This window comes from Peromyscus leucopus, chromosome 7 (genome assembly GCF_004664715.2).
Source record: "Peromyscus leucopus breed LL Stock chromosome 7, UCI_PerLeu_2.1, whole genome shotgun sequence".
Classification (NCBI taxonomy): domain Eukaryota; kingdom Metazoa; phylum Chordata; class Mammalia; order Rodentia; family Cricetidae; genus Peromyscus; species Peromyscus leucopus.
In genome coordinates this window covers 112,442,835-112,468,259 of record NC_051069.1, presented here as the reverse complement: position 1 = coordinate 112,468,259, position 25,425 = coordinate 112,442,835, and the positions used below count along the sequence as shown (strand labels likewise).

At 39.0% G+C, this 25,425-nt stretch overlaps 1 protein-coding gene across 2 annotated transcripts; it reads left to right on the top strand.

Annotated features, from left to right (window-relative positions):
* The first annotated feature begins 644 nt into the window (after positions 1–644).
* On the top strand, positions 645–24,171 carry Lztfl1 (leucine zipper transcription factor like 1). 2 transcript variants are annotated; one of them, XM_028860577.1, is made up of 10 exons: positions 646–750; positions 4,529–4,653; positions 7,583–7,777; positions 9,123–9,183; positions 10,721–10,792; positions 12,349–12,414; positions 12,501–12,578; positions 20,896–21,072; positions 22,374–22,477; positions 23,157–24,171. In XM_028860577.1, exons 1-10 carry the CDS (start codon positions 748–750, stop codon positions 23,173–23,175), a joined length of 900 nt encoding a protein of 299 aa, XP_028716410.1. In that variant the 5' UTR covers positions 646–747; the 3' UTR covers positions 23,176–24,171. The 2 variants fall into 2 exon arrangements, with proteins under 2 accessions (XP_037063972.1, XP_028716410.1); XM_037208077.1 differs by lacking the exon at positions 23,157–24,171 and having other exon boundaries at positions 645–750; positions 22,346–22,432.
* The last annotated feature ends 1,254 nt before the right edge of the window (positions 24,172–25,425 follow it).

The window sequence follows — 25,425 nt, the reverse complement described above, 5'->3', positions numbered from 1 at the left end:
TGCTGGGGTTAAAGGCAAGCTCACCATGCCAGCCAAGGACAGTGTCTATCGCTTTGGAACAACGGTTAAACTTGCAGATTCCAATGACTCAAGCTAGACTTCATAAGTGATATTTTCCGCCAGGGAGACCAGGATGTTATTCCACAACGTTCTGGAGAATCTAGTGTCTGTCTCTGTCTAATGAACTGCTGTATGTAAGCCTATGTGTTTGCACATTTTTCAAAGGTAAAGTTTAATTAGTCACTTCTGCCATCATTATAAGATAACGTAGATGGAGGAAGGGCGCGCATCATTTCCAGCATTGGCTTGTCGACCTGATGCTGTCACGCTGAAGCCCAGGTCACCACGCCTGTTTTTATCAGAAGCGGTCGAAAGGTCTGGAACCACGCTCTGGTTCCTGGTGCCAAGGCGCAACCAGCCGACCCCAACCTCTGTCGGGATTCGGAGTACTCAAACACACTGGAATTCCACGCGACACCGCCTCTCTGTTACCTTGGCAATGACAGGCACCGCCCCAAGTAGCGTGACGCGAAAAGGTGGGACTTCCGGATCTCGAAACCAATGTACATGCGGAAATCAGCCAGTTACGCAGCGCTTTCTATCACGTGATATTGAGGGCCAATGACAGTGTACAGCCGAGGGCCCACGTGCCTCCGTTCCCATTGGCAACCCGTGGCTTCTAAACAACCTACTTTCCTCAGGCCGCAGCTCAGGCCTCCGTGTTTCCTGTCTGGTCCCGCCACCGCCATGGTGAGTATCAGCGTCAGGAGAGGGCCCGGCTAGGAAATGGACGACGAGCCGGGCCGCGCAGGCTGGGCCTCGGTGGGGAAGGGAGGCTAGCATCACCTCGGTGAGATCATCCTTGCTGAAGCCTTTCTCCGGCCTGCTCACCTCATCCTTAGCCGTGGTCTGGGACGCCCTGGCCGTCAGCGAAGGCCTTTGTGCACAGTTTACAGGCTGGTTCCAACTTTCTGTGTGAACTTGATTGAGTCTAACTTTCTGAAGCGCCTTATTTTATAGCTGATTAAATATGGGTGGTATTTCCTTTGTTTGGACTTGTGAAGACCATTAGGCTAGAATGTAGCTCTGTATTAGAGTTCGGGCTTAGCTTGAAACAGGTAAGACGGGAAAGAATACACCAGTTCACTCATCAGCTTTACCAGTTTAAATGGTTGTATATGGATAAAAGCACGAAAATGAAGTTGAAGGGGTGGTGAAGTTATTGAGAGTGCTGCTGAAACGGGCTGCCAACAAATCCCAGCAATCAGAATTCCTAGTAAGCCCTCACCTTGTATACATCTGAACAAAACAGTCCGCTCCTTAACCAGTCCCGAGCTTAGAACTAGTTCTGCTTCTCTTGATTTCAAAAACGAGAAAATGATGCTAGTGGTGTCACGGAGGGGGAGGGGGCTAGTGCTTAAAGGAGACCCCAGTGCAGCGGAGATTCCCCCCCCCATCCAGATTGGGCACAAAGCACACCCAAACACCTGTTTTCACAGAGAGATCCTTTATTAAGCGGGGAACAAAAGTTAAAGTGGCTGCTTTCTGACTCAGGCAGAAAACAGCAGCAAATGACGTTGCAGGTGTAATTTTTAAGAAGAGAGAATGGGGAGCTAGTTACAATGAGCTAGGATGCGGTGGTATATTTTGATTTTGATTTTTTGACTTTTTTTTTTTTTAATTTATTTATTATGGATACTGACTTCTGCCTGCATGTATGTCTTCACTCCAGAAGAGGGCACCAGATCTCATTATAGATGGCTTTGAGCCACCTTGTGGTTACTGGGAATTGAACTCAGGACTTCTGCAAGAGCAGCCAGTGCTCTTTATCTCTGAGTCATTTCTCCTGCCCTTGATTGCTGGACTTTAATACTTGAATATTTGGACCTTGGTAGTCAGCCTTAGGAGGAGGAAGTGGTCAAATAAGGGAATAGACTTTGGTGGCTAGCTTTGGGAATGTAATAGCAAGGCAGAAGGAACTGGGGAGAAGGGCAAGTCCTGCCAGAGCCATGCTTGCCACACTTGAGCTGACCAAAGTCCCTTCAGTACTTGTTTGTGTTCTTACTCTTTTCTGTCAATCTGACAATTAATACTTGGGAATTGGGCATAAATAGTTCATTAGTAAATTGAAAGGGTTGGAAAATGACTCATCAAATAATGCACATGAAATGAAAATTTTTTAGCAATAGGCTCACTCTCCTGTTTGTATTCTTTTTTTTTTTTTTTTTTTTTTTTTGGTTTTTCGAGACAGGGTTTCTCTGTGTAGCTTTTCGCCTTTCCTGGAACTCACTTGGTAGCACAGGCTGGCCTCGAACTCACAGAGATCTGCCTGGCTCTGCCTCCCGAGTGCTGGGATTAAAGGCGTCCGCCGCCGCCGCCGCCACCACCACCACCACCACCACCACCCAGCCTCTGTTTGGCTTTTTTTAAAAAAATATTTTTATTGCCAGATAGTGGTGGCGTTCAGCTTTAATCCCAGCATTCCGGAGGCAGAGACAGGTAGATCTCTGTGAGTTTGAGGTCTGCCTGATCTACAGAGCGAGTTCAAAGATGTCAAGGTGGTTACACAGAGAAACCTTGTCTCAAAAAAAAAAAAAAAAGTGGGGAGGAGGCAGAGGCAGGTGGATCTCTGAGTTCAAGGTCAGCCCATCTACAGAGCAAGTTTCAGGACACCCAGGGCTACACAAAGAAATGCTGTCTCCAAAAAAAAATGCTTTAAAGATTTCATACATGCATACAATGTAATTAAAATCATATTTACTCCTCCCCCAGCTCCTCCCAGATTCATCTTGCAGTTTCTGTACCTACCTAGTATATGCTGCCCATTTACTCATGGGTGTGGGACCATCCACTGGGGAATGACCAACCTACCATGGGCCATACTCTTAAAAGAAACTGACTCTCCAGATCCCATAAATCCCTCCTGCCTCCATGCTAGATTGTTGATTGGCCTGGCTTTGTGCAGGCAACCACAGTTGTGAGTTCCGAGCAGAGCAGCCCTATCAGATCTAGAAGACACTGTATTGATCTGATCCTGTCCCTCTTCAGAGATAGTTTCTGTTCCTTGGAAGAGGGGTGTGGCAGAGATATCCCAGTTGTGGCCAAAGTCTACTTATTCTCTGCACTTTGACCAGTTGTGAGTTTCTGCATTAACCACCATCCGTTGTACAAAGAAATTTCTCTGATCAGGTCTGAGAGCTTCATTTACCCATGCAGCTTCTTGATTTGGTTATTTTAAAAACAGCATCTGGTTTATAACAAAAACTAGGGGCTATTTTCAAACCAAATATCCTTTTTAAGGCTGTATTTGGTAAGGTGAAGTTTCTGTGATAGAAATCTGAAGATCAGTGTATTAAAGAATGCAGATGTTTAATTCCCTCTCACATTGCAGTCATCTCTGTTGTGGAATGTTATTTTATGTAAAGATGTGTTACATTTGTTTATGTTGTAGGATATTACTTTATGCAAAAGTGTGTTACATTTGTTTATGCTGCATTTGTTTAATTAGGTAAAGATGTGTTACATTTGTTTTACCTTGCCTACCTAAGGCACCTGATTGGTCTAGTAAAAAGCCAATAGCTAGGCAGTAGAGGGATGGGCAGGGCTGGCGGGCAGAGAGAATAAAGTAGGAGGAGGAATCTAGGCTTGAGAGGAGAGAAGAGAACGAGGAGGAAAGAGAAGAAGAGGGGGAGATACCTGAGGCCAGGCAGCCAAACAGACAGACACGCAGGAAAGTAGGACATATAAAATGAGAGAAAGGTAAAAAGCTCTGAGGCAACATGTAGATGAAAAGAAACAGGTTAATTTAATTTATAAGAGCTAGTGGGACAAGCATAAGATAAGGCCAAACATTCATAACTAATATTAAGTTGCCATGTCATGATTTGGGAGCTGGTTGGTAGTCCAAAATAAGGCCTGCTACAGTCTCTCATTTAGTGAGTGGGTCAGTGCTGCTCCGTGAGGTAAGGAGCAAGGTCTTTTTTCTTTCTGTTGTTTTAGCCCTGGGACATAAAAGTGGCTAGCATGGCTCATCCTAGTCACCCCCTCTGCCAACTTTCAGAGAAATTGGAGATGACAGAGGTTTAAGGTATACCCCATATCTTAAGTCTTTGAAAGTACCCCATGCCTCTTTGGATTATTTCTGTTCCTGAGAAGTAGTCATATGACTGTATATTTGATTTCAAGGAAGTTCTAGCTGGATAGGTAGGAGTAAGAGAAGAAGGCAACCTGATAATACATCTAGCAGTTCTACAACACAGTATCATCATTATTGTTCTTCTTTTTTTTTTTTTTTTTTTTTTTTTTTTTTTTCTTTTCTGGATACAGGGGCTTTTGTGTAGCCCTGGCTGGTCTGAAGCTTACTATGTAGATCAGACTGGTCCCAAACTCACAGAGATCTGCCTCTGCCTCCCAAGTGCTGAGATTAAAGGTGTGTGCCACCACACCAGGCCCAACAAAGTATCTTACTTATTTTCATTGTTAGTTTTTTTGTCTGATCCTCAGGACTAACAAATTCTCTCTTTTTCAGGCAGAGTTGGGCCTAAATGAGCACCATCAAAATGAGGTTATTAATTACATGCGTTTTGCTCGTTCAAAAAGAGGCTTGAGACTTAAAACAGTAGATTCCTGCTTTGAAGACCTCAAGGAGAGCAGGTATCAAGAGAGTTTAAGGCCTTGCTTCTTAAAACTGTGGGTCATATAACTGAATGAATGTGTATTCCTTGAAAATTTGACAGTAGTAAAAGATTTCTGAAAATGCCATCACTAAAAATTAGTTCATAATCAAATTCATAATGTATCTGAAGTATTCAGATAGCATTTGCCAATGTTTTATCATGTGATGATGTCACTGCAGCCTTGGCTCTAAACACTACAGGCACATTCTGCACTGCCCAGGCCATCATGCCACCCAGCTCAAATGGAAGCTGCCTGGAACTCTTTGGCTTAGACTATTGTATGCTTTGAATTTCAGTGATTTTACTGTACTTATAAGTAATCTGCTCTTATGGAAACATAATGTTTTAATTATGACAACACAATATTTTCTTACCATCATTCTTCAGCATGTAAGTATCAAATTAGTGTATCTCTGGAGTCTATTGTGTTAGAGTCTTTGATTTTAAAAATTGTTATTTGAGTTGTTGTGTTTCATTAAAAAACCATAAAGTGAATTTTGGTTTGGGATTAAGATAGAATTTCCAACCATTTCTGAAATGGCCATAAATATATTTTGCCATTTTGTACTGTATATTTACGCAGAGCAGTATTCTCAATATTAATGGTTATAAAGTCAAATTATCAATCAACTCTGAAAAATGTTGAAGGTGTGCTCTGCTTTGTTTTATCAAATACTCAAATAAGATTTAATTGTTGCTAGAAAAATAAGCACATTATCTGATTATATGAAAAATTAGCTTTCAGCTTTAGAAAATGGCAAATTTTATATATAACAAAGAATTGTTGGTTTTTTTTCTTTGGGTTTTTTTCTTTTTTAGTTTTTCAAGCCAGGGTTTCTCTGTTAACAGCTATGGCTGTCCTGGAACTCACTTTGTAGACCAGGCTGGCCTTGAACTCATAGAAAGTTCTGCTTCTGCCTCCCCAAGTGCTGGGGTTAAAGGCATGTGCCACGACACCTGGTTTGTTTTAAGAAAACAAATTATGATTTTTAATTAGCAAATGTTTTATCTGTCTACTTGCTTACTTTAAATACCTGTGTACCTGGTCATGTAAAAATTTCTCAAAAAAGAAAGGGTACTGAGTAGATAAAGTTAAACTCTGATTAGGAAATCAGAGAAAAATATGGATTCTTCCTGGTAGCTAGTATGGGGGATACCAGGATAACAACCATAGCAGTCACTGAGACAGGCTCCACTATGTTCCATGGATTTGTGAAATTAAGAAATACGTGTGGTGTGACAGTACCAGTACATTGTCAGACATGTACGTGGTAATTATTGTGTACTGGAAAGTTTCAGATAAAAATTGTGAAGGACTTATGTATCAAATCTTCCATATCTTTAATTTCTTGAATGATATCTTAAAAGAGCAGAGACATATGACATGGCAGTTATGAACCTGTGCTGTTCATTTAGAAGAATTAGGAGAGGGAAAGATATTATGAAACACTTACTTGGTAGTACCAAAATTGTTAGTTGATTTGAAGCAAAAGTTGTTAAGTTTTGTTGGACCAACAATGGAAAGTAAATGTTAAATGTCAAGTGAGATGTAAGTAGAAAAAGTAAAGGTCTCCGGGTTGTCTATAGCTGTTGTGGAGGTCATCAGCCTTGAACTACTGTCTGTTCAACCAATTAACCTAATCTGGTGATCTGGTTCTTTAACTCCAGTGGATGAAAACAATGTAACTGGCAAAAATATGGTACAGTCTATTAAATAATAAAGAAAATACTAATATTTTAATAAGGACTATGAAATTAAAGTACTATATTTTTTAAATGGCTATATTCTTTTAGTCAAATGATGTTAAAGAATCATCCATTAAATACTACTTAGTGGAATTTAACTGCTAGAAGTGTTTACTATTAATTTGAGTATAATTGTTGTAAGACTAAGTATAACCAACTCTTGCTTGATTTTGTCTGTTTGGAAGAAAAGTAAAAGACAAAGGTGAGCTAAGAGTCTGAGGGTGAGAGACTGGAGAGGCAAAGCTGGGAGAGACAAAAATTTTGTTACTATGACAATATCATTGAGAGTAGGAGGTGTGCACAGGGTATGTTAAGGACTCTAACTCTTGGTCATGTTGCTGGCATTGTTGGGCTTAGTCACCCACAGTGGACTCACAGGCAAATCTCTTTCACTCTCTAAGCCCCTGTGTACAGTTACGGTATTGAAGATGATGGCCCATCCCCTGAAATTCCTTTCAAACCCAAGTATCTCCAATGAGAGTAGTTTTTAACGCTGCTATTGATGGAGACATTAATTTTTGTGATGTCATAGTGGTACTTTAAGACATTAGATTTTATTTTATTTTGTGTCTCTAAACCACTAAGAAATTTTTTTATTTAAAGAAATTTTTCTATTCATTTCACATACCAACCACAGATCCCCCTCTCACCCTTCCTCCTGCCTCTCCCCATCTAACCCCCCCAGCCCCTCCCTCATCTCCTCCTCCAAAAGCGTAAGTTCTCACACGGGGGGGGGGGGGACAGCATACAAGTGCAGTTTATGTCTCATGGGCATTTACTAACATTTAAGTGATTCACACTGTTACTAAAATGTTAGAAAAGTGACAGAAAATGGAGAAGCAACATGTTCTAGGTGACTTTTTAAGTTTCTAAATGTGTTAAGACTAATTTAGAGGAGTATAAAGTAAAAAAATAATAATATTGAAAAGTTAAAAGGATAGATGAAGGTTTAGAGGGTGTTTCTCAGCATGTAGTTGTATTTTAAAATAAACACATTTGAAGAATTATCCACAATCTAATCATTTTAATAAATCTCTCCCAGAGAGTTTTTCCTGTAATCTTTGATTCTTTAAATGTCAAAGTGTAGGTTTCTTGATTTCGGTTTTATTTTGTAAGTTGCTCCTGTGATAAACTAGCCATTGGAGTCATAATGTTTTCAGGCTGGTGGAGGAGACTTTCACCATGGATGAGGTCACAGAAGTCCTGAATGGGCTGCAGGCTGTGGTACACAGTGAGGTGGAGTCTGAGCTCATCAATACAGCCTACACCAATGTGCTACTCCTGCGGCAGCTGTTCTCACAAGCTGAGAAGTGGTACCTAAAGCTACAGACAGACATCTCTGAACTTGAAAACAGGTAAAATTTGTACCTATAGTTGAGATATAGAGACCCAGGCATGATCTTAAAAGTTAGCAAATAACTTTGCTAGTGCATTTCTTGGGCTAGGGTGTGAGACAATATGGGTAGGGTGGCAGTAAGGCACAGTCACTAGATAATTCCCTTGAGTAGCACTCAAAAAGATACTGATTCCACCATCCTTAGGTACTAAAAAAGCATTTGAGCCAAATGAAACTGCTTTTCAATCTATGTAAAGTAATGATTCCTTACAGCATCTTTGGTAGCATAATTAGTATTACAGTGGTCTTGATGCATAGATCTGCTAAGTAATAAAGATTGGAACCTTTAAAAATATGTCGGAGTATCATTTCCATTTATTCAGACTATAGTATTGCAAATTTGTTTCTAGATAATTGCATTTGAAATCATACACTTACCTTAGGAAATGTAAACTATAAAAGGCTTAAAAGCTTTACAATATTGAAAAGCTCATAAATTGAAAAACCTCTAGTAAGATCAGTGAAGTTGAAGCTTGTCCTGAGAAATAGCATGCCAATTGGGCATCATGGTTCATACCTTTTCCAACACTTGAGAGGCAGAGGCAGGCAGTCTCTGGGAGTTCAAGACTGCTAGGGCTATACAATAAGACTCTGTCTCAAAAAAAAAAAAAAAAAAAAAATACATGCCAGAAGTCAAGAAGGACTCACTGCCAAGCTCTAGAAATTGTTCTCCAATCTCTCCTCAAGTGGAAAATTATGAGCAAATGCTAAGAACAGTCCCCCAAGCAAGGATGGAAACTCATTTGACTTCTGTAACTGTCAGTGACTGGTGAGAACATGCTGAGTGTTGATGTTTGAAGAAGGTAGAAGAATGGTCTCTAAGCAAGAGTATAGCCAACACATCAGTCTTGGTGGATCATTGGGGACTTGGTCACACCATCTGTATTTCCATAGAATATGCTGGTATTCTTGCTCAGTAAATGCTGTGGACTACTATCATATCCAAGATAACTCTGTTACAAATCAGACTCTTTCTTAGGTAACAGTGAATATTATTGCAATAGAGAAATCATGATGCAACTCAGAAATACAACTGTCATTTATATATGTATTGACTTTTATGTCTTACTATATATATCATATACCTACCAAGTACAAAGTACCAAGAGCTATAGATGATTCAGATTTGCTTACAGGGGTGTGAGATTCCCAACCACTTGTAATTAAATATCAGTTTTGTACAATCTTATGCTCTTCTCATGAGCATGTGATAGGTTGGTTCTTGTGATTTTTTTTTTTATTCTTTTGTGTGCTAGAAGTCTAATGTCAATGAATATTCTCTTAAATTTGCTTTTATTCTCCAGAGAATTATTAGAACAAGTTGCTGAATTTGAAAAGGCAGAATTTACATCTTCAAATAAAAAGGTAATTTTTATTATTTCTAAATCTGTATTTATTTTTACATGTGTGGTTATGCATTCATTTGCATGCCTGTTTGTGTATATATGGATGCCCATGTGCACAGCTGCTTGTGCACATGTTTGTGCTTGCACATGGAGGCCAGATATTGATGCAGTATCTTCTTTGATCACTTCCTACTTTATTTACTGAGGCACAGACTTTTACTAAACTTAGAGGTCACCAATTTACCAGCTAGTCAGCTTTCCCTAGGAATCCCTTGTCTCTGCCTATAGAGCCCAGAAATTATAGGTAGGTCACCATGCCTGCCTGGTTTTTATGTGGGTACTGAGAATCCAAACTTAAGTCCTCATGTTTGTGTGATAAGTTGAGGCATTTCCTCAGCTTCCCATATTTCTTAATAGCTGGTCTCTAAAATCCTCAAGATATAACTAGTGGAGGTGGAAGTGAGACCTTTAAAGGAAAAGCATTCAAGTTGGGAGTAGAATTCAATTGCTACTCACACTTGCAAACCAAAGATGAAAAGTTTTCGAAGTAACTGAAGAACTATTTCTGTCTGTTATGATACACACACACACACACACACACACACACACACACACACTCACTCCCTGCAGTCTAGTCTGAATCCCAGGCCTTGTAAATCCTTCATTCAACTGATGCAGCGCATATTCTTTATGGTGATCAGACCTGTGGTTATATCCTGACTCTGCTTCTTAACTGTGTGCCATAGGCAGGTTACCCAAGACAGCAGGTGGAGACAGCCTGGTTATCTTTCTAAACAATTATGTGCTGTGGTGTCACTTACTAGATACACCATAAATTATTAATAGTCCCTCTTGCCAGATAGCTAAACACTACTGAGGTGAATCCATGTATAGACAAACAGAAAACATTTTCTAATAACTCTTTGTAACATATTTCTGACTAAAAAAATTTTGGGTCAGAGGGCTATTAAAATACCCAAATATTTGTGCTAAGTTATTGTTCATCTATAATTCCTTAGCCATTACAACTTCATGGTATAAGGTTCATGCAGAAATTATTTTCAGCTACCACAGATGAAAATTCTAGTCCTAGAAGCTAGAGATTTTTATCAAGTCTGGCTATGAGCTCCTTGGGTTTCTTTTGAAAGGGTATTTTGTTGTGGTTTGGTTTGGTTTGGTTTGGTTTGGTTTAGGTTTTGGTTTTGGTTTTTTTTAAGACAGAGTTTCTCTATGTATCCCTGGCTGTTCTGGAACTTGCTTTGTAGACCAGGCTGACCTGGAACTCAAAGAGATCCTCCTGCTTCTGCCTCTTGAGTGCTGGGATTAAAGGCGTGCGCCACAATGCCTGGCTGGGTTTCATTTTTATCTCTGTCATATATTGGCACATCATAGGCACTGAACATAACAGAATGAACCCAACAAGAATCATTACATCTGTGGAACTGAAGTCCTGGTGGATTGTTTATAGATATGTCTTCCACTTAGAAAGTGCAAATGTTTAATGATTCTTGCTTTACTCTGTGGTGATTTTAGATTGGTTTCTTCATTTGTTACAGCCCATCATGGATATCACAAAGCCTAAACTTGTTCCAATTAATGAAGGTGGAACAACAGAACTGCTAAACAAGGTAATATTCTCATTATTTTGGGAAAAGGGAAAACCTTGGTTCTGCTCCCATTTCCTGAGTAATGCTAGGGTAAGAGAAATAGTCTGTCACAGTTTTACTGAATGGAAATCAGTGACCAGAAGAGTGTATACCTACTTTGTAGAGTCTAAAGTGACTGATAGATCTTTTCATAGTAAAGTGTACGGCATGGAATTTTGAACTATGTTTTTCTGGGTGTGCATTTGAAATTTGTGATCCACAAAAATGTTAGGTTTTTTTTTAATGCTTATAGAAGTTATCAGCATAAAAATAAATTTTTCTCAACTCCATATTCTTGGCATTATGCATGTCAGATTTTGGTACACTTAAAAAGCAGTACAGTACCTAGTACACCCTCCAAACTGTTATCATTTCATTGGGAAGTTGGAACTAACATTTACAGAAGCAGAGATGAGAGAACTAAAGGGTCCTATGGGTGACATAGTTCTGTGTGGGTGGGAAGAGATAAGAACAGATGTTTGAATGATGTAGCCTCTGAGCTGGGTCTTAAAGATGAAGACAGGTTAAGTTAAAGGGGGCATGTTGGGCAAAGGAGCAGAATGGCTACTGGCCAGAAGCAAACAAAAGGTTGGCATGACTTAGAATAACAGAGCACAGGGGCCTCTGAGCAGTCCAGCATGTATATTGGAGTAAAATACAAAATTAGACTGGTCAGGTCATTGCATCTCATCAGAACTGCATATGAGGTATTTGGCCTCCCCTCAGAGCCATACAGAAGCTGGAGTACTGGGTACTAAAATGATGAAGGTAGTGTGTTTTCAGGGTTAAGTGGCAGCAGTGTAGCCAAGTTGCAGAATCAGAAAGCTAGGTGAGAGAGAATGGCTGAATACAGAGAACATACAGAGAAAAGGTGTTTCTGAGCAAAAAGTAGCTAAGTCTTTGAGCTAAACTTGACTCACAGGTATGGGGTTGGGACAGGCTTTGTGAAAGTAGGATTTTACTCCTAACCAGGGCATTTGGATTTTTTTTTTTTTTTTTTTTTTTTTTTTTTTTTTTTTTTTTTTTTTTTTTTTTTGGTTTTACGAGACAGGGTTTCTCTGTGTAGCTTTGCGCCTTTCCTGGAACTCACTTGGTAGCCCAGGCTGGCCTCAAACTCACAGAGATCCGCCTGGCTCTGCCTCCCGAGTGCTGGGATTAAAGGCGTGAGCCACCACCGCCTGGCGTCATTTGGATTTTTGAACCATTGCATAATTTTGGTTATTTTTTAAATAAAACAAGCAGTGATCATTTCAAGTGTTAAACATATTTTGGTTAAGATAATAAAATTTGGAGGCTGGAGAAAGGGTCCAGTGGTTAAGAGCACTTGCTACTTTTGTGGAAAACCCAGGCTTAGTTCCAAACACCCACATGGTAATTCACGTCCATCTGTAACTCCATTACCAGGGTGTCTCATGCCTTCATCTGGTCTCCACTGGCATGCACATTGTATATATACACACATATAAGCAAAACACTCATGGACATAAAATAAAAATAAATCTTTAAAATAATAATAAAATTTGAATTTACTCACAAAGGAAATTTTAAGACTTCAACAAGAGAATGAGAAATTAAAGTCAAGACTGAAGACCATTGAAATACAGGTAACTGAGAAATCCTTCAATACAGTTACTGAAAAATTAAACTAGAGAGTAAAAGTTGAGTGTATCCTGTTTACATTTGATTATAGGCTACAAATGCTTTGGATGAAAAGTCAAAATTGGAAAGAACACTTCAAGATTTACAGCTTGATCAAGGAAATCAACAGGTAAAACAATTTTATCTATCTTTTCCACATCTTCTAAAAAAAAATAGTTAGAATCTTTAGTTATAATCACTGTTCTCATGCTCTGTCTACCCCTGCCATTCTCTCTGCTGAATGCTATTGCTATCTTACATTGAGATTCCCTGGCTCAGAAACTCCATCCTTTGTCCATTTTTCAAGGAAGAGTCATTGCTCATTAGAGATTTTAATAACAAGCAAGATGTTCTTAAATTTATTATTAATTTTTTCTCCTTTCCCACCCATACCTAATTAGAGTTGGGGAGTGGGGGAAGCTGAGGAAAATTTACATTTGGATTTTATTATTCTGAATGTTACTTGAGTTTTCCTTGGATGAGATGACAGTGAGAGAGACTTATTGGTTATGGGCTTCATTTGTATCTAGCATGCTGTGGGATACAGCGATATCCAGAGTGGTAGCTCTGCAAGCCTACCTGAGAATAATAACTGAATGTTGCTCCACCTGCTTGGAGTCCATTAGTATAGCATTGCCTCTCCTGTGGTCCTCCCACTGAGTGTGACATGGTATTTCGATTTCATATGAACAAGGCCATGTGGTGAATTTTCATTGTAGAATTGTCTTTTCTGTGGTTGTCATTGTAAGTGTCTGCTAAACAATCTTCAAATCTACCTCTGTATGTTTTTCTTTTTTTTCATTTCTAACATAATTTTTTTTTTCTTTTTTATGGAATGGGTATTGTGCCCAGAGCTATACATGCTAGGTCAACACTCCCATACTGAGCTGTATCCCCAGACTTCATTAGGTTTTGTTAAACTTTTTTTCTATGAAAAAAATTCAAACATGCAAAACTACCGAGAGTAGTGTAATGAACCCCCATGAGCGCACTGCTCAGCCTTACAATCACCCGGCATGGCCAGTCTGGCTTCATTCCTACTTGTGCCTTCTTCCCTTCATCCATGTCTGTGTGAAGCAAGTCTCAGACATTATTTTTCTGTAACTACTTATTGATACAATATTTCTTATATGACTAAGGGGAAAAAAGTGTGTGTGTGTGTGTGTGTGTAGGGGGGGTGGGGAGTGTTCCAGAACAGCTTTATAACTTCAATGTTCAAATGTTAAACATTTACAAACATTTTTGGGTAAGTTAAACATTTACAAACATTTTTGGGTGATGAATTTATTTAAAAGCCATTTGTTTACTATCTGATTCAAAAGCAAAGTGGATACATGCTTTTACTAGTTGGAAGGTCTCTTTAAAGACTAAATATTTTAAAATTCAAGTATTGTTTCATTTTGTTGAAGACACTACTTCATCCTCATATCAAGCAATTATAGTCAATTTTCTGTTGCACCAATGCAGATCTTTTTTTCTGTCAAAAGTTTTACCCAGTCAAAAGCAAGATTCAGATGTAAGATTGGTAATGCAGTTGTCAAATTCTGCAGAAGTGTATATAACTCAACAGGAAAAACATAAAACCTTGTAAATTTAGACACTCTTATAATCAATAATCATAAGTAATGATCTCCATAGTTTCTTGAATAATAATTAAAACATTTCTATTAAATTTTTTATGAATGTGACTAATCTAACTATTACACCTATACTACTTGTTCTTTGAGAGAAAAATCTCACTGTTTCCAGCTTGGCTTGGCACTTGCTATATGTAGCCCAGGCTAGCCCACATAATTCAAAATCTTTACTATGTTTTCCCCCTTTATCCAAATTTTTTTTTGCTTGTTCTTAATTATAAAATTCCTTTCTCCAATTCCTCCCAACTCCTCCCCATTCTCTCAACTTATCTCTTTCAAAACAAAAAGAAACATGCATACCAAAAAACTCCCACAAAACACAAAAAGGAAAAATTAAAGTAAAAAAGCAAAAGAACAATAAGACAAAAATATGCCAAAATGAAAGAAAGGGTCCACAAAAATACCATTCTGTTTATTTTGTGTTAGGCAATTACTCCTCGGCATGGGACCTGCCCTGAAGTGTGTGCTTGAGCCAGTGAGGCTCCAGTAGAGAAAACTGATTTTCCCTTTGCCAGAGGGTGTCAATTACAGGTACCTTTTAGGTCAAACCCCATGTCCACTTCCCCCTCTCATTGCTAGGACTCTACCTGTCTTGAACCTGTACAGGCCTTACATATGATGCCATAGTCTCTGTGAATTGATATGTTTATCAAGCCTGTTGTGTCCGGAAGACACTTTACTTGGAGTCATTCCTCACTTCTGGCTTGTACAATCTGTCTTCCTACTCTTCTACATAGCTCTCTGAGCTTTAAAGGGAGAGTTTTGATGAAAATATCATTTAGGACAGAGATCCCCAAAGTCTCTCTCTCTGCACATTGTCCAGTTGTGGATCGCTGTGTTAGTTCCCATGAACTGCAGGAAGCTTCTCTGATGTGGGTTGAACAAGGTACTAATTTATGGGTATTGCAGAATGTCATTTTATTGCTGTGTTCCTGTAGCAGAATAATACTAGTATGTTTTCCCTAGGCCTGTGATCTAGCTAGTCTTGTGTTCTTTGGCCACCTTAGCAGTATCTGGTGTGTGTTCCATCTCATGGAGTGGGCCTTAAGTCTAATCAAAAAGTGGTTGATTACTCCATAGTCAACTATTGTGTGACTATTACACCTGTATGTCTTACAACCAGGTCACTGTTGTAGGTCACAGGGTTTATACCTGCATCATACTGATAATTATTTTTCTCCTCCAGTAGGGTACAGAGTACCTTCTGGTACTATGAGTGCTAGTCAGTAGGGATGAAGCTTCTAGTTAGGCACCATCTCAACTTCATTCATGTTCAATGACATGAGTAAGTGTTGTTTTCATCAATAGGGCCTTAACATTAGATTCTGGAGAGTAAGTAAGAGCTTGAGCAATAGCTGTGGTGCTTGAGTTTCCATGGGGCTGCTTTAGCCAACAACTCAACAAGATATAACTCATTCCTGACACTGGAGGTTTTACTCAGTAGCATAAGATGTCTAGTGTTGTGGGATATTTGTATACTGTGTGAAGATATATTGCTATGATTGGTGTAATAAGAGCTGAATAGCCAATAACTAGGCAGGCCTTGAACTCTCAGAGATACAGATAGATCCCTGAATGATAGAATTGAAGGTGTGTGCTACCATTGCCTGACTTCTATGTCTAATATAGTGGCTGGCTTTTTCCCCTGATCCTCAGATAAATTGTACTGGGGGACACAGTATATTGGGGGACACAATACATCACCACAAACCAACTATTTGTATTATATTTTTTGTTTTGTTTCTATTCTTTGATTTCAGCCCTGAGTTTATTTCTTGCCATTTGTTCTTTTTTTTTTTAATTTTATAATTTAATTTAATTTTACATATCAGCCACGGATTCCCTTATTCTTCCCCCTCCTGCCCCCCCCCACTTCCCCCTGACCCACCTCCCATTCCCATCTCCTCCAGGGCAAAGACTCCCCTGAGGATTGAGTTCAACCTGATAGATTCAGTCCAGGCAGGTCCAGTCCCCTCCTCCCAGGCTGAGCCAAGTGTCCCTGTATAAGCCCCAGGTTTCAAACAGCCAACTCATGCACTGACTACAGGACCTGGTCCCACTGCCTGGGTGCCTCCCAAACAGATCAAGCTAATCAACTGTCTCACTTATCCAGAGGGCCTGATCCAGTTGGGGGCTCCTCAGCTATTGGTTCATAGTTCATGTTTTTCCATTCGTTTGGCTATTTGTCCCTGTGCACATATGTTCTTTTTTAATATTATTTATTCTTGTTGATCTAGTGCTTTCAAATGTTTCAATAAGTTAGTAATATGAGATCTCGTTAGTTTTTTTTTTAGATTACACAGTGTTTTATTAACTTTAATTTTTTATTAAGAAAATTTTTTTCATTCAGTTTACACACCAAAGATCCCCCTCTTCCCTCCTCCTCCACAATACCCTGTGGTGGTATTGTGTTCCCCAAAATATTGTGCACCCTAATAAACTTATCTGGGATCAGAGACAGAACAGCCGCTAGATACAAAGGCCAGAAAATGGTGGCACTCACACCTTTAATCTTAGCATTCCAGAGGCAGAAATCCATGTGTTCAAGTTTAATCTTAGCATTCCAGAGGCAGAAATCCATGTGTTCAAGGATACAGTCAAACTTGGTGACTCACGCCTTTAATCCCAGAAAGCAAGCCTTTAATCCCAGGGAGTGGTGGTAGAAAGCAGAAAGGTATATAAAATGTGAGGACCAGAAATTAGAAGCATTTGGCTGGTTAAGCTTTCAGGCTTTCAAGCAGCAGTTCAGCTGAGATTCATTCTGGATGAGGACTCAGAGGCTTCCAGTCTGAGGAAACAAGATCAGCTGAGAAGCTGGCCGGGTGAGGTAGCTGTGGCTTGTTCTGTCTTTCTGATCTTCCAGTGTTCACCCCAATTCCTGGCTCCGGGTTTGATTTTATTAATAAGACCTTCTAAGATTCATGCTACACTGCCCCCCTAGTTTCCCCCTCCCAACCTACCTCCCACTCCCACCCACAAGAAGGCAAGGCCTCCCATGGGGAGGCACATTCAGTAGAAGCAAGTCCAAGCCCTTCCCCCTGCCTCAAGGCTACATGAGGTGTCCCACCATAGGTAATGGGCTTCACAAAGTCTGCTCATGCACTGGAGATGGATTCTGATCCTACCGCCAAGGGACCCCCAAGCAGATCAAGCTACATAACTGTCTTACCATGCAGAGGACCTAGTCCAGTCCCATGTAGGCTCCACAGCAATTGATCCACTTTCATGAGTTCCCCTCTAGTTTGGTTTGGTCGTCTCTGCAGGTTTCCCCATCATGATCCTAATGAACTTGCTCATAGAATCCCTCTTCTCTCTCTTTGACTAGACTCCTGGAGCTCTTCTAGTGATTGGCTGTGGATCTCTGCAACTGCTTCCATTAGTCATTGGAGAAAAGTTCTATGATGACAGTTAGGGTATTCACCAGTCTGATCTCTGGGGCAAGCCAGTTCAGTTCAGGCACCCTCTCCACTATTGCTACTTGCCCAGGCTGGGGTCATCCTTGGGGATTCCTGGCAACTTCCCTAGCACCGGATTTCTCTCTATCCCCATGAGGTCTCTCTCTATCATGGTGTCTCTTTCATTGCATTCCCCCTCCCTCCCTGTTCTAGCTCAACCATTCCATTCCCTTATGTTCTCATCACCTACCCTCCATTGCCCACCCCTCATCCCCAGTTTACTCATGGAGATCTTATCTATTTCCCCTTCCCAGGGCCATCCATGCATCCCTCTTTAAGTCTTATGTAGGCATTTAGAAATATGAACTTGCCCATAGAACTGCCTTCATTGTATCCCATAGGGTTGGGTATGTTATGTTTTCATTTCATTCCATTTTAAAGTTTTTATTTCCTTCTTGATTTCTGTCTTGACGCATTTTTCATGCAGTAGTGAGTTTCACAGTTCCCATGAGTTTGTATACTTTCTGCTGTTTCTGTTGTTGTTGATATCCAGCTTTAATCCATGGTGGTCAGATAGGATGCAGGATGTTATTTCAATTTTCATATATCTGTTGAGATTTGTTTTGTATCGGAATATGTGGTCAATTTTGAAGAAAGTTCCTTGAGCTGCTGAGAATAAAGTTAATATTTCACTAGATGTCTACTGGGTCCATTTGATTTGTGATGTAATTTAACTCCAGAATTGCTCTGTTTATTTTTTGTCTGAATGACCTGTCTATTGGCAAGAGTGGACTAAGTGGGTTATTAAAGTCATCCACTATCACAATGTGAGGGTTTATATGGATTTTGGCTGTAATTGTGTTTCTTTTATGAGTTTGAATGCCCTTGTGTTTGGAGCATAAATGTTTAGAATTTTAATATCCTCTTGGTGGATTTTTCCTTTAATGAGTATGTAGTGTCCTTCCTTAACATTTCTGATTAGTTTTGGTTTGAATCTATTTTGTCAGATATTAAAATGGCTATACCTGCTAGCTTCTTGGGTCCATTTGTTTAGAATACCTTTTTCCATGCTTTTGTCCTGAGATGATGTCTATCCTTGATGATGAGGTGTGGTTTTTGGATGCAGCAGAAAGATGGATCTTGTTTTCTAATCCAATCTGTTAATCTCTTTTTATTGGGGAATTGAGACCATTAATACTGAGTTATTAATGAGCAATATTTATTGATTCCTGTTATTTTGTTGTGATATGGGTTTTCCCCTTTTTTGATTTATTGTCTGGAATTGTTTATTTGTGCCTCTTTGGGTGTAATTAACATCTCCAGATTCAAGTTTTCCTTGTAGTGCTTTCTGTAGAGCTGGATTGGTAGATTGCTTAAATTTGGCTCTATTGTGGAATATTTTTCTTTTTCTCTCAATTGTAATTGATAGTTTGGCTGGCATCTGTTGTCTCTCAGAGTTTGTAGAACATCTCTGTACAGGCCCTTCTGACTTTCAGAGTCTCCATTGAAAAGTCAGGTGTTATCAAATGGGCTTGCCTTTATATGTGATTTGGTCTTTTTCCCTTGCAGTATTTAACATCCTTTCTTTGTTCTATACATTAAGTGTTTTTATCTTGATGTGTTGTGGGAAATTTCTTTTCTAGTTCTATGTGTTTGGTGTTCTATATGCTTCTTGTACCTTGATAGGTACCTCCTTCTTTAGACTGGGGAAATTTTTATCCATGATTTTGTTAAAAATAGTTTCTGTGCCTTTGACCTAAGTTTCTTTTTAATTTCTTTTTATTTAATGTTCATTGATGTTTTGCCTCCATGTGTGTCTGTGTGAGGGTGTCAGAAGCCCTGGAACTGGAGTAGCAGACAGGTGTGAACTGCCATGTGGGTGCTGGGACCCGGGTCCTCTAAGAAGAGCAGTTAGTGCTCTTACCTGATGAACCATCTCTCTAGCCCGAGTTTCTTCTTTTTACTCTAACCCTATTATTGCAGATTGGTTTTTTTCATAGTGTCCTAGATTTCCTGTATATTTATTTTGGGGCGTGGATTTTTTTGTTTGTGTGTTTTAAGATTTAGCATTTGCTTTGACTGAGCTATCCATTTCTTCTACCTTGTCTTCAAGACCTGAAATTCTCTCTTCCATGTTTTGTAATTTGTTGGTGGGGCTTATTTCCAAGGTTTTTAGTTTGGATTTTCTTCAGTGGTTCTATTTCTACTTTCATGCTTTGCAATGTTTTCATTATTTCATTCAACTGTTTGTGTTTTCACTGTCTTCATTAAGACATTTGTTTATATCCTCTTTAAGGTCCTTGAACATATTCATAATTGCTATTTTGAAGTCCTTGTCTGGTGCTTTAGCTAGATTGCATTTCTTGGGTCCGATTACTACAGGTTCCTGGCCTCTAGAAGAGGCATGTTGTACTGGCTGTTGATTTTTGTATTTTTATGCTGAGATTTAGGCATCTGGAGTTAAGATGTTTGAAGTGTTTCTTGGTGTAGATATCTGGCTGTGTCTTTGTTTGCTGTTGCCCACTCTGGGTTCTAGGCAAGTGGAGTCCCTAATAAAGAGTGTTTCTGCAGGTTGAGAGTAACACAAAGGAATGGAGATGGACTAGGAAGAAAGGCTGAGAAGGGCAGCATGAAAGAGCTAGGGCGCTGGGGTCCACCCCAAAAGGAAGAATCCAAGAAATATAGGTGTGGTGAGAGGCACATGCAAGTAGGCTGCTGCAAGAACAAAGAATAAGTCTAGAGAGGTTGGAATGGAGACAAAAAAGAAGAGTTGTTCTGTTTGATTTTTAATTTGACTTTTCAGAATGATTTGTCAGGGGACTAGGATATAGCTCAGTTAACTAAATGCTTGCTTAAGCAAACACAAAGCCCTGGATGTGATCCCTAGTACCACATAAACCAGGCATGTCGGTGCATGCCTATAATCCCAGCACTTGGGAGGGTGAAAGCAGGGTAGGTGTTTGAGGTCATCTTTGGTTACAAAGCAAGTTTGAGGCCAGCTTGATTTATAAGAAACTCTGGCGCACACGCACGCCACACCCCCTCCCACCCCCCTACCCCCTTCTCTAAATGATTTGCCATTCCAACCCTGGTACACACAGCTTTGTCAAATTAAGATCTCATTTCTCTCTTGTTCATTTTTGACTGAAATCCTAGCAGTTCAGAAATGATATTTTCTATATTTGGAATGCAGTGACTACTGAGTATCTGCTGTGTGTGTATACCAAGGCTGAGCCTGGATTGAGCCTGCTGGCAACCCTGCTGGGACTGGCACTTACCCAAACGGGTGAGAAAAACTATGTGCACACACAACACGGCATTACCCTTTGTCTCCTTGGATGTTGGATCACTATTTTAAAACATCTGTTATTTAATACATCAAGGGAAATTTTATTCATGTACTTATTTTTCATAGGATTTTATAAAGGCCCATGACTTGGATGACTTGGAAAACACAGTTGCAGCTCTTAAGAATGAATTTCAGAAAACACTTAATGACAAGACAGAAAACCAAAAGTCTTTGGAGGAGAACCTAGCAGCAGCCAAACATGACCTCCTCAGAGTACAGGAGCAGCTGAGCATGGCTGAAAAGGTCAGGAGACATATACAGAAGGCTTTCACCTGTTCATGTCTGATTACTTAATGCATACAGCAGAGAGGAACAAATGTGACTAGATAAATGCTAGACAGTTGTCAGATTATTTTTACTCTGAGTTTTAGTCAATGTATGTTCTGAAGAGGTATCATTTCTGGGTACTTATGTTCTTCTATCTTTGTGATAATAAGCAAACTGCTCTCTTCTTCCTCCATATGCTCCCTGCACTCTACACCCTTGTGTTGCTCTCTGCTGGTTCTTCCCACTGCCTGACAGAGACCTGGATGGCTGGTGTGTGTGTGTGTGTGTGTGTGTGTGTGTGTGTGTGTGTGTGTGTGTGTGTGACCTTTTCCAAAATGTTTTATATGGGAAATACATAGAGAGTAGATTCTTTACTTTAGGGTGTAGACACTTAAAAATGTGGTTGTGGGGCATGAGAGATGGCTCAGCAGTTAAAAGCATATGCTGTTCTTACAGAGGACCCAAGTTTAGTTCCCAGCACTCACATGGTAGCTCATAACCATCTGTAACTCCAGTTCCAAGGGATCCAGTGCCCTCTTCTGACTCTCATGGGCACCAAGCATTCATGTATTATACATATATACTTGCAGGTGAAACACTCACATACATAAAATAAATAAGTAAATCTAATCTTTTTCAATCATATGTATTTTTTAAAAAAGGATTATGGGTGCTAGGGATGGAATCCAGGACTCATGCATGCTAGGTAAATGTTCTACCAGCTGTGCTACAGTCCAGTCCTGGGAACTAAAATTAAAAAACTTCAAATTAAGGGCTAGAAATATGGCTTAGTTGTTAAGGCTCTTGGAGAGGATTTGGCTTCCAGCACTCATATCAGATGGCTTACAACTATGTATAATTCTTGTTCTCTACATGAATGTAGTTTACATAAACTCACTATCATGTACACATACACATAAATAAAAAATGAGTACTTGTTAAGACATTCAAATTAAAAATCCTCCTCCTTGGGTTTTTAGAATTGGGGGATTTAGAAAAATATTGGACATATCTTACATGAAAGTTAGTTTGTATGTCATACAGAATCCCATATCTAGGGCATAGTATACTTGTTACTTGCTAACATGATGTTACCTTGGAAAATAGTACTGTTTTATTGGCTTCTCCTTTAAAATATTTTTAAAGTTCAGACGATTTTAATTTTATACAAGAATGTTTTTAAGGAAATAAGAAAATTGGCAGTGTACATTTTTATCACATTTGTTATTCTTTCCTTAACATTTCTTAGTAATGGGCTGACATTTTTCACAAAGCAGGAGTTAGAAAAGAAATTTCAACAAACAGCAGCTTATCGAAACATGAAAGAGATTCTCACCAAAAAGAATGACCAAATCAAAGACCTACGGAAAAGACTGGCAAAGTAAGCTGGCTGATCCTGCCTTGGGGTTCCTCTCCCCACTTGCCTGCTGGTACCAATAAGTCAAGCTCTGGGTATGCCCATTGTTTAGTCCCCAGGGTTGCTTTTAGGCTCAGCTAGACATTTTCTTCACCACTCTGTACTCGGTTGCTCTTGGCAGTGGATCATTAGCAGGTAATAGCACAAAAATAGCAGCTAGCAAGGGAGCACTAGGCATTTATGCTCCATGAGTTCTCCTGGTGCTAATGTCCTTTGCTTGTTGGGTCAATGGCTTTGCATAGAAATCCAGCTGAAGCTAGCATTTGCCTTTGTCAGAGTTCTCAGGGAAGACATATGTAAAGTGAATTCAAGATCAGATTTGTAATGGGAAGGGGTTTGTTAGCCCTTAACTCATAGTCATGTCAGCTGTTCATGATGATCTGAGGGTTGTCATAATTACACTAAGCTATCATGGATCTAAATGCCAAATGCTGGTCTGGAATCTGAAGACATCTTAGGTGATGTGATATAGACTCCAACTCACCATCATAACACTAGTCTTGAATATAACTGACTTTTGCTACAATAGGCGTGGAAAGTGAGCAGTAATGGCATTCCTGGGCTAGTTACTGGAGGTATTTCAGTTATGACAGCAACAAGAACAAAAAAGATCATGACCATATGCCCTTAATTTTATCTCCAGATATGAATCTGAAGATTAAAGACTGAAAGGTTTTGTCCAGAACCTGCCACACATGAACATACAAGTTATCTCCATCCACCTCAGGCATGTATTTTGAAGCATTTTGTCATATTCTCTCCTTTTTCTAATGTTTAGGCTTTGCTTATAATACTAGAATTAGTATTCTTATCTTCAGTTCTCTAATTGAGAAGAGAAAAAAGAAAGTAATGATTCTTTTTTGTTGTCCCAAACACCTGTCTGTCAAGTGCTCCAGTCGCTGTGCAAGTACAATGAGATTTCTTCATGGTAGAAAAGAGTTTAGAGTGGGAAGAAGAGCCATCCTTTTGTATTAGTAAGAAGAGTGAACATTTTAATGTTAGATAAGCCAGTACCATCAATACTTGTACAGTCTCTGAATGTAAAGATACATAGTAAAGTTATTAAGTTTACAAATAAATCTCCTATTTTTAATAATGAAATCCTAATTAATTTACTCTATCTGATAATCAAAATGTTTAAACTCATGGAAAATATGTTTACTGTCTTCTATAGTCACCATTTTTAATCATTTATAAGGGAAAATAAGCTGCAGTGAATGTGAAGATTCAGTTAACCTTTGCATCTCTCTATCATGAGTGCTGCCTATCAAAGGAGATGCAGTCATTTTTTTGCATCCTGACTTCTTATGGGTTTGTGTTATGGATGGAGAAGTCATATTCATCCTTTGCTTTCATAGTTTAGAAAGCAGATGGACTCAGAGTACATGCAGTCTCTAGACTTATTTCCAGAATATCTGTTTAGCCTATATGTGAATTAGAACTCTTTCAAACTTTGACTCAACAGAAAGTCAGTGACTAGGTTCCAGGTTGGACTTTGGGTTGTGGTTTGCATATGTATAGAGAAATGGCATTTTCAATTGCCATATATAAAGTATTAGAAACAGGACACATACCTAGAGTATGTGGTGCAGTGATATGGTATCTGGGAAAAAAAAAGTACACAGAAAGAAGGAAAAAAGGAGGAAGAGAAGAAAAAATACAGCAACAAGCCAGCATTTCCTACACATTTTCCTCATCCATTTATTTGTATTTGGGTCACTCACCAGTTTCTTGTAGGCTTTCATTGAGGACTCTAGTTTTACCCTGTACTTCTTTAGCCCAATATAATTCCCTCTCTAAAAGTCCATTCCATCATTTGTGGACCAGGATGTTCTGTATAAGTCAGAAAGCAGAACTTCTAACTAAGTGAAAAATCTTTCTTTCAGAAACCATTTGTTGTATTCTCCCTACACCCTTTCTCTGTTTCGTGACAGAAAGAAAAGATTTGTTAAGAAACCTGTAATACATTACTGGGTAGAAGTTTATTTGTTTATTTATTTATTTTTGTTGGTAGTGGCTTTGAATATTCTGTGTAGTGTGTTCTACTTGTTGAATAATAAATTCAAAAGTATTTCTGAAACCTTAAAATCTCTTAAGCAGTAAGATAAACAATTGGCTGCATAAACCAATGTGAGACTTCTCTCACACCACTTACTGCTTCTGGTTTTGTCACTCTTCTGTTTTGCTTTTAAACTCATACTGCTCAGTAAAATGCAGTTTTAAATATTTATTTCACTTGGTTTCCCAATTTTAAGATTTACCTCATTTAACTGACTTAAAAGCCTGTTTCATCAGTACATTTTGGCCCTTTAGGAAACTAGTTCAGCCTTGAGTGAGCTGTTAGTATACTGGTAACTGTGGACAGTCTGAGCTGGGAAGTCATCTTAATGAAGCTCCTGGCCAAGGTGCAGCACTTAACCTACTATACATGAGACCCTGGGATCAGTTTCCACACTATAAAACAAAAACAAAACCGAAAATTATGATTTAGACATTTTGTTAACAAAAATAAAATGTAAAGGGTTTGTTATTAATATCTTCGATTTGACAGCTAAATGTTTATTTGTTCTTATCTTACGTTTGTATGCCTGTGTTAAATAAATATTTAATCATTTGTTTATGTCTTGTGAATCTAATTATATAGAATATATTTGCTCTTTGAAATAAGTAAACATATTTGATAAAACCTTTACTATTATTTCCATTTTGATAAACTGAATGAGATTCCTATAGATCTTTACATTTTAAGTGCTTACATTTTTAATATATTAGATTGTAAAACTTTGGTATTATTTGCCTTCCACTTACACCAAGTGCCTGTGTTCTAAGCTTTGCCATTAGAAATTTGAGACATGATTTATCTCTGTAAGCAAGTATTTGATGATGATTCCTTCTCAGAACCAAACCAAACA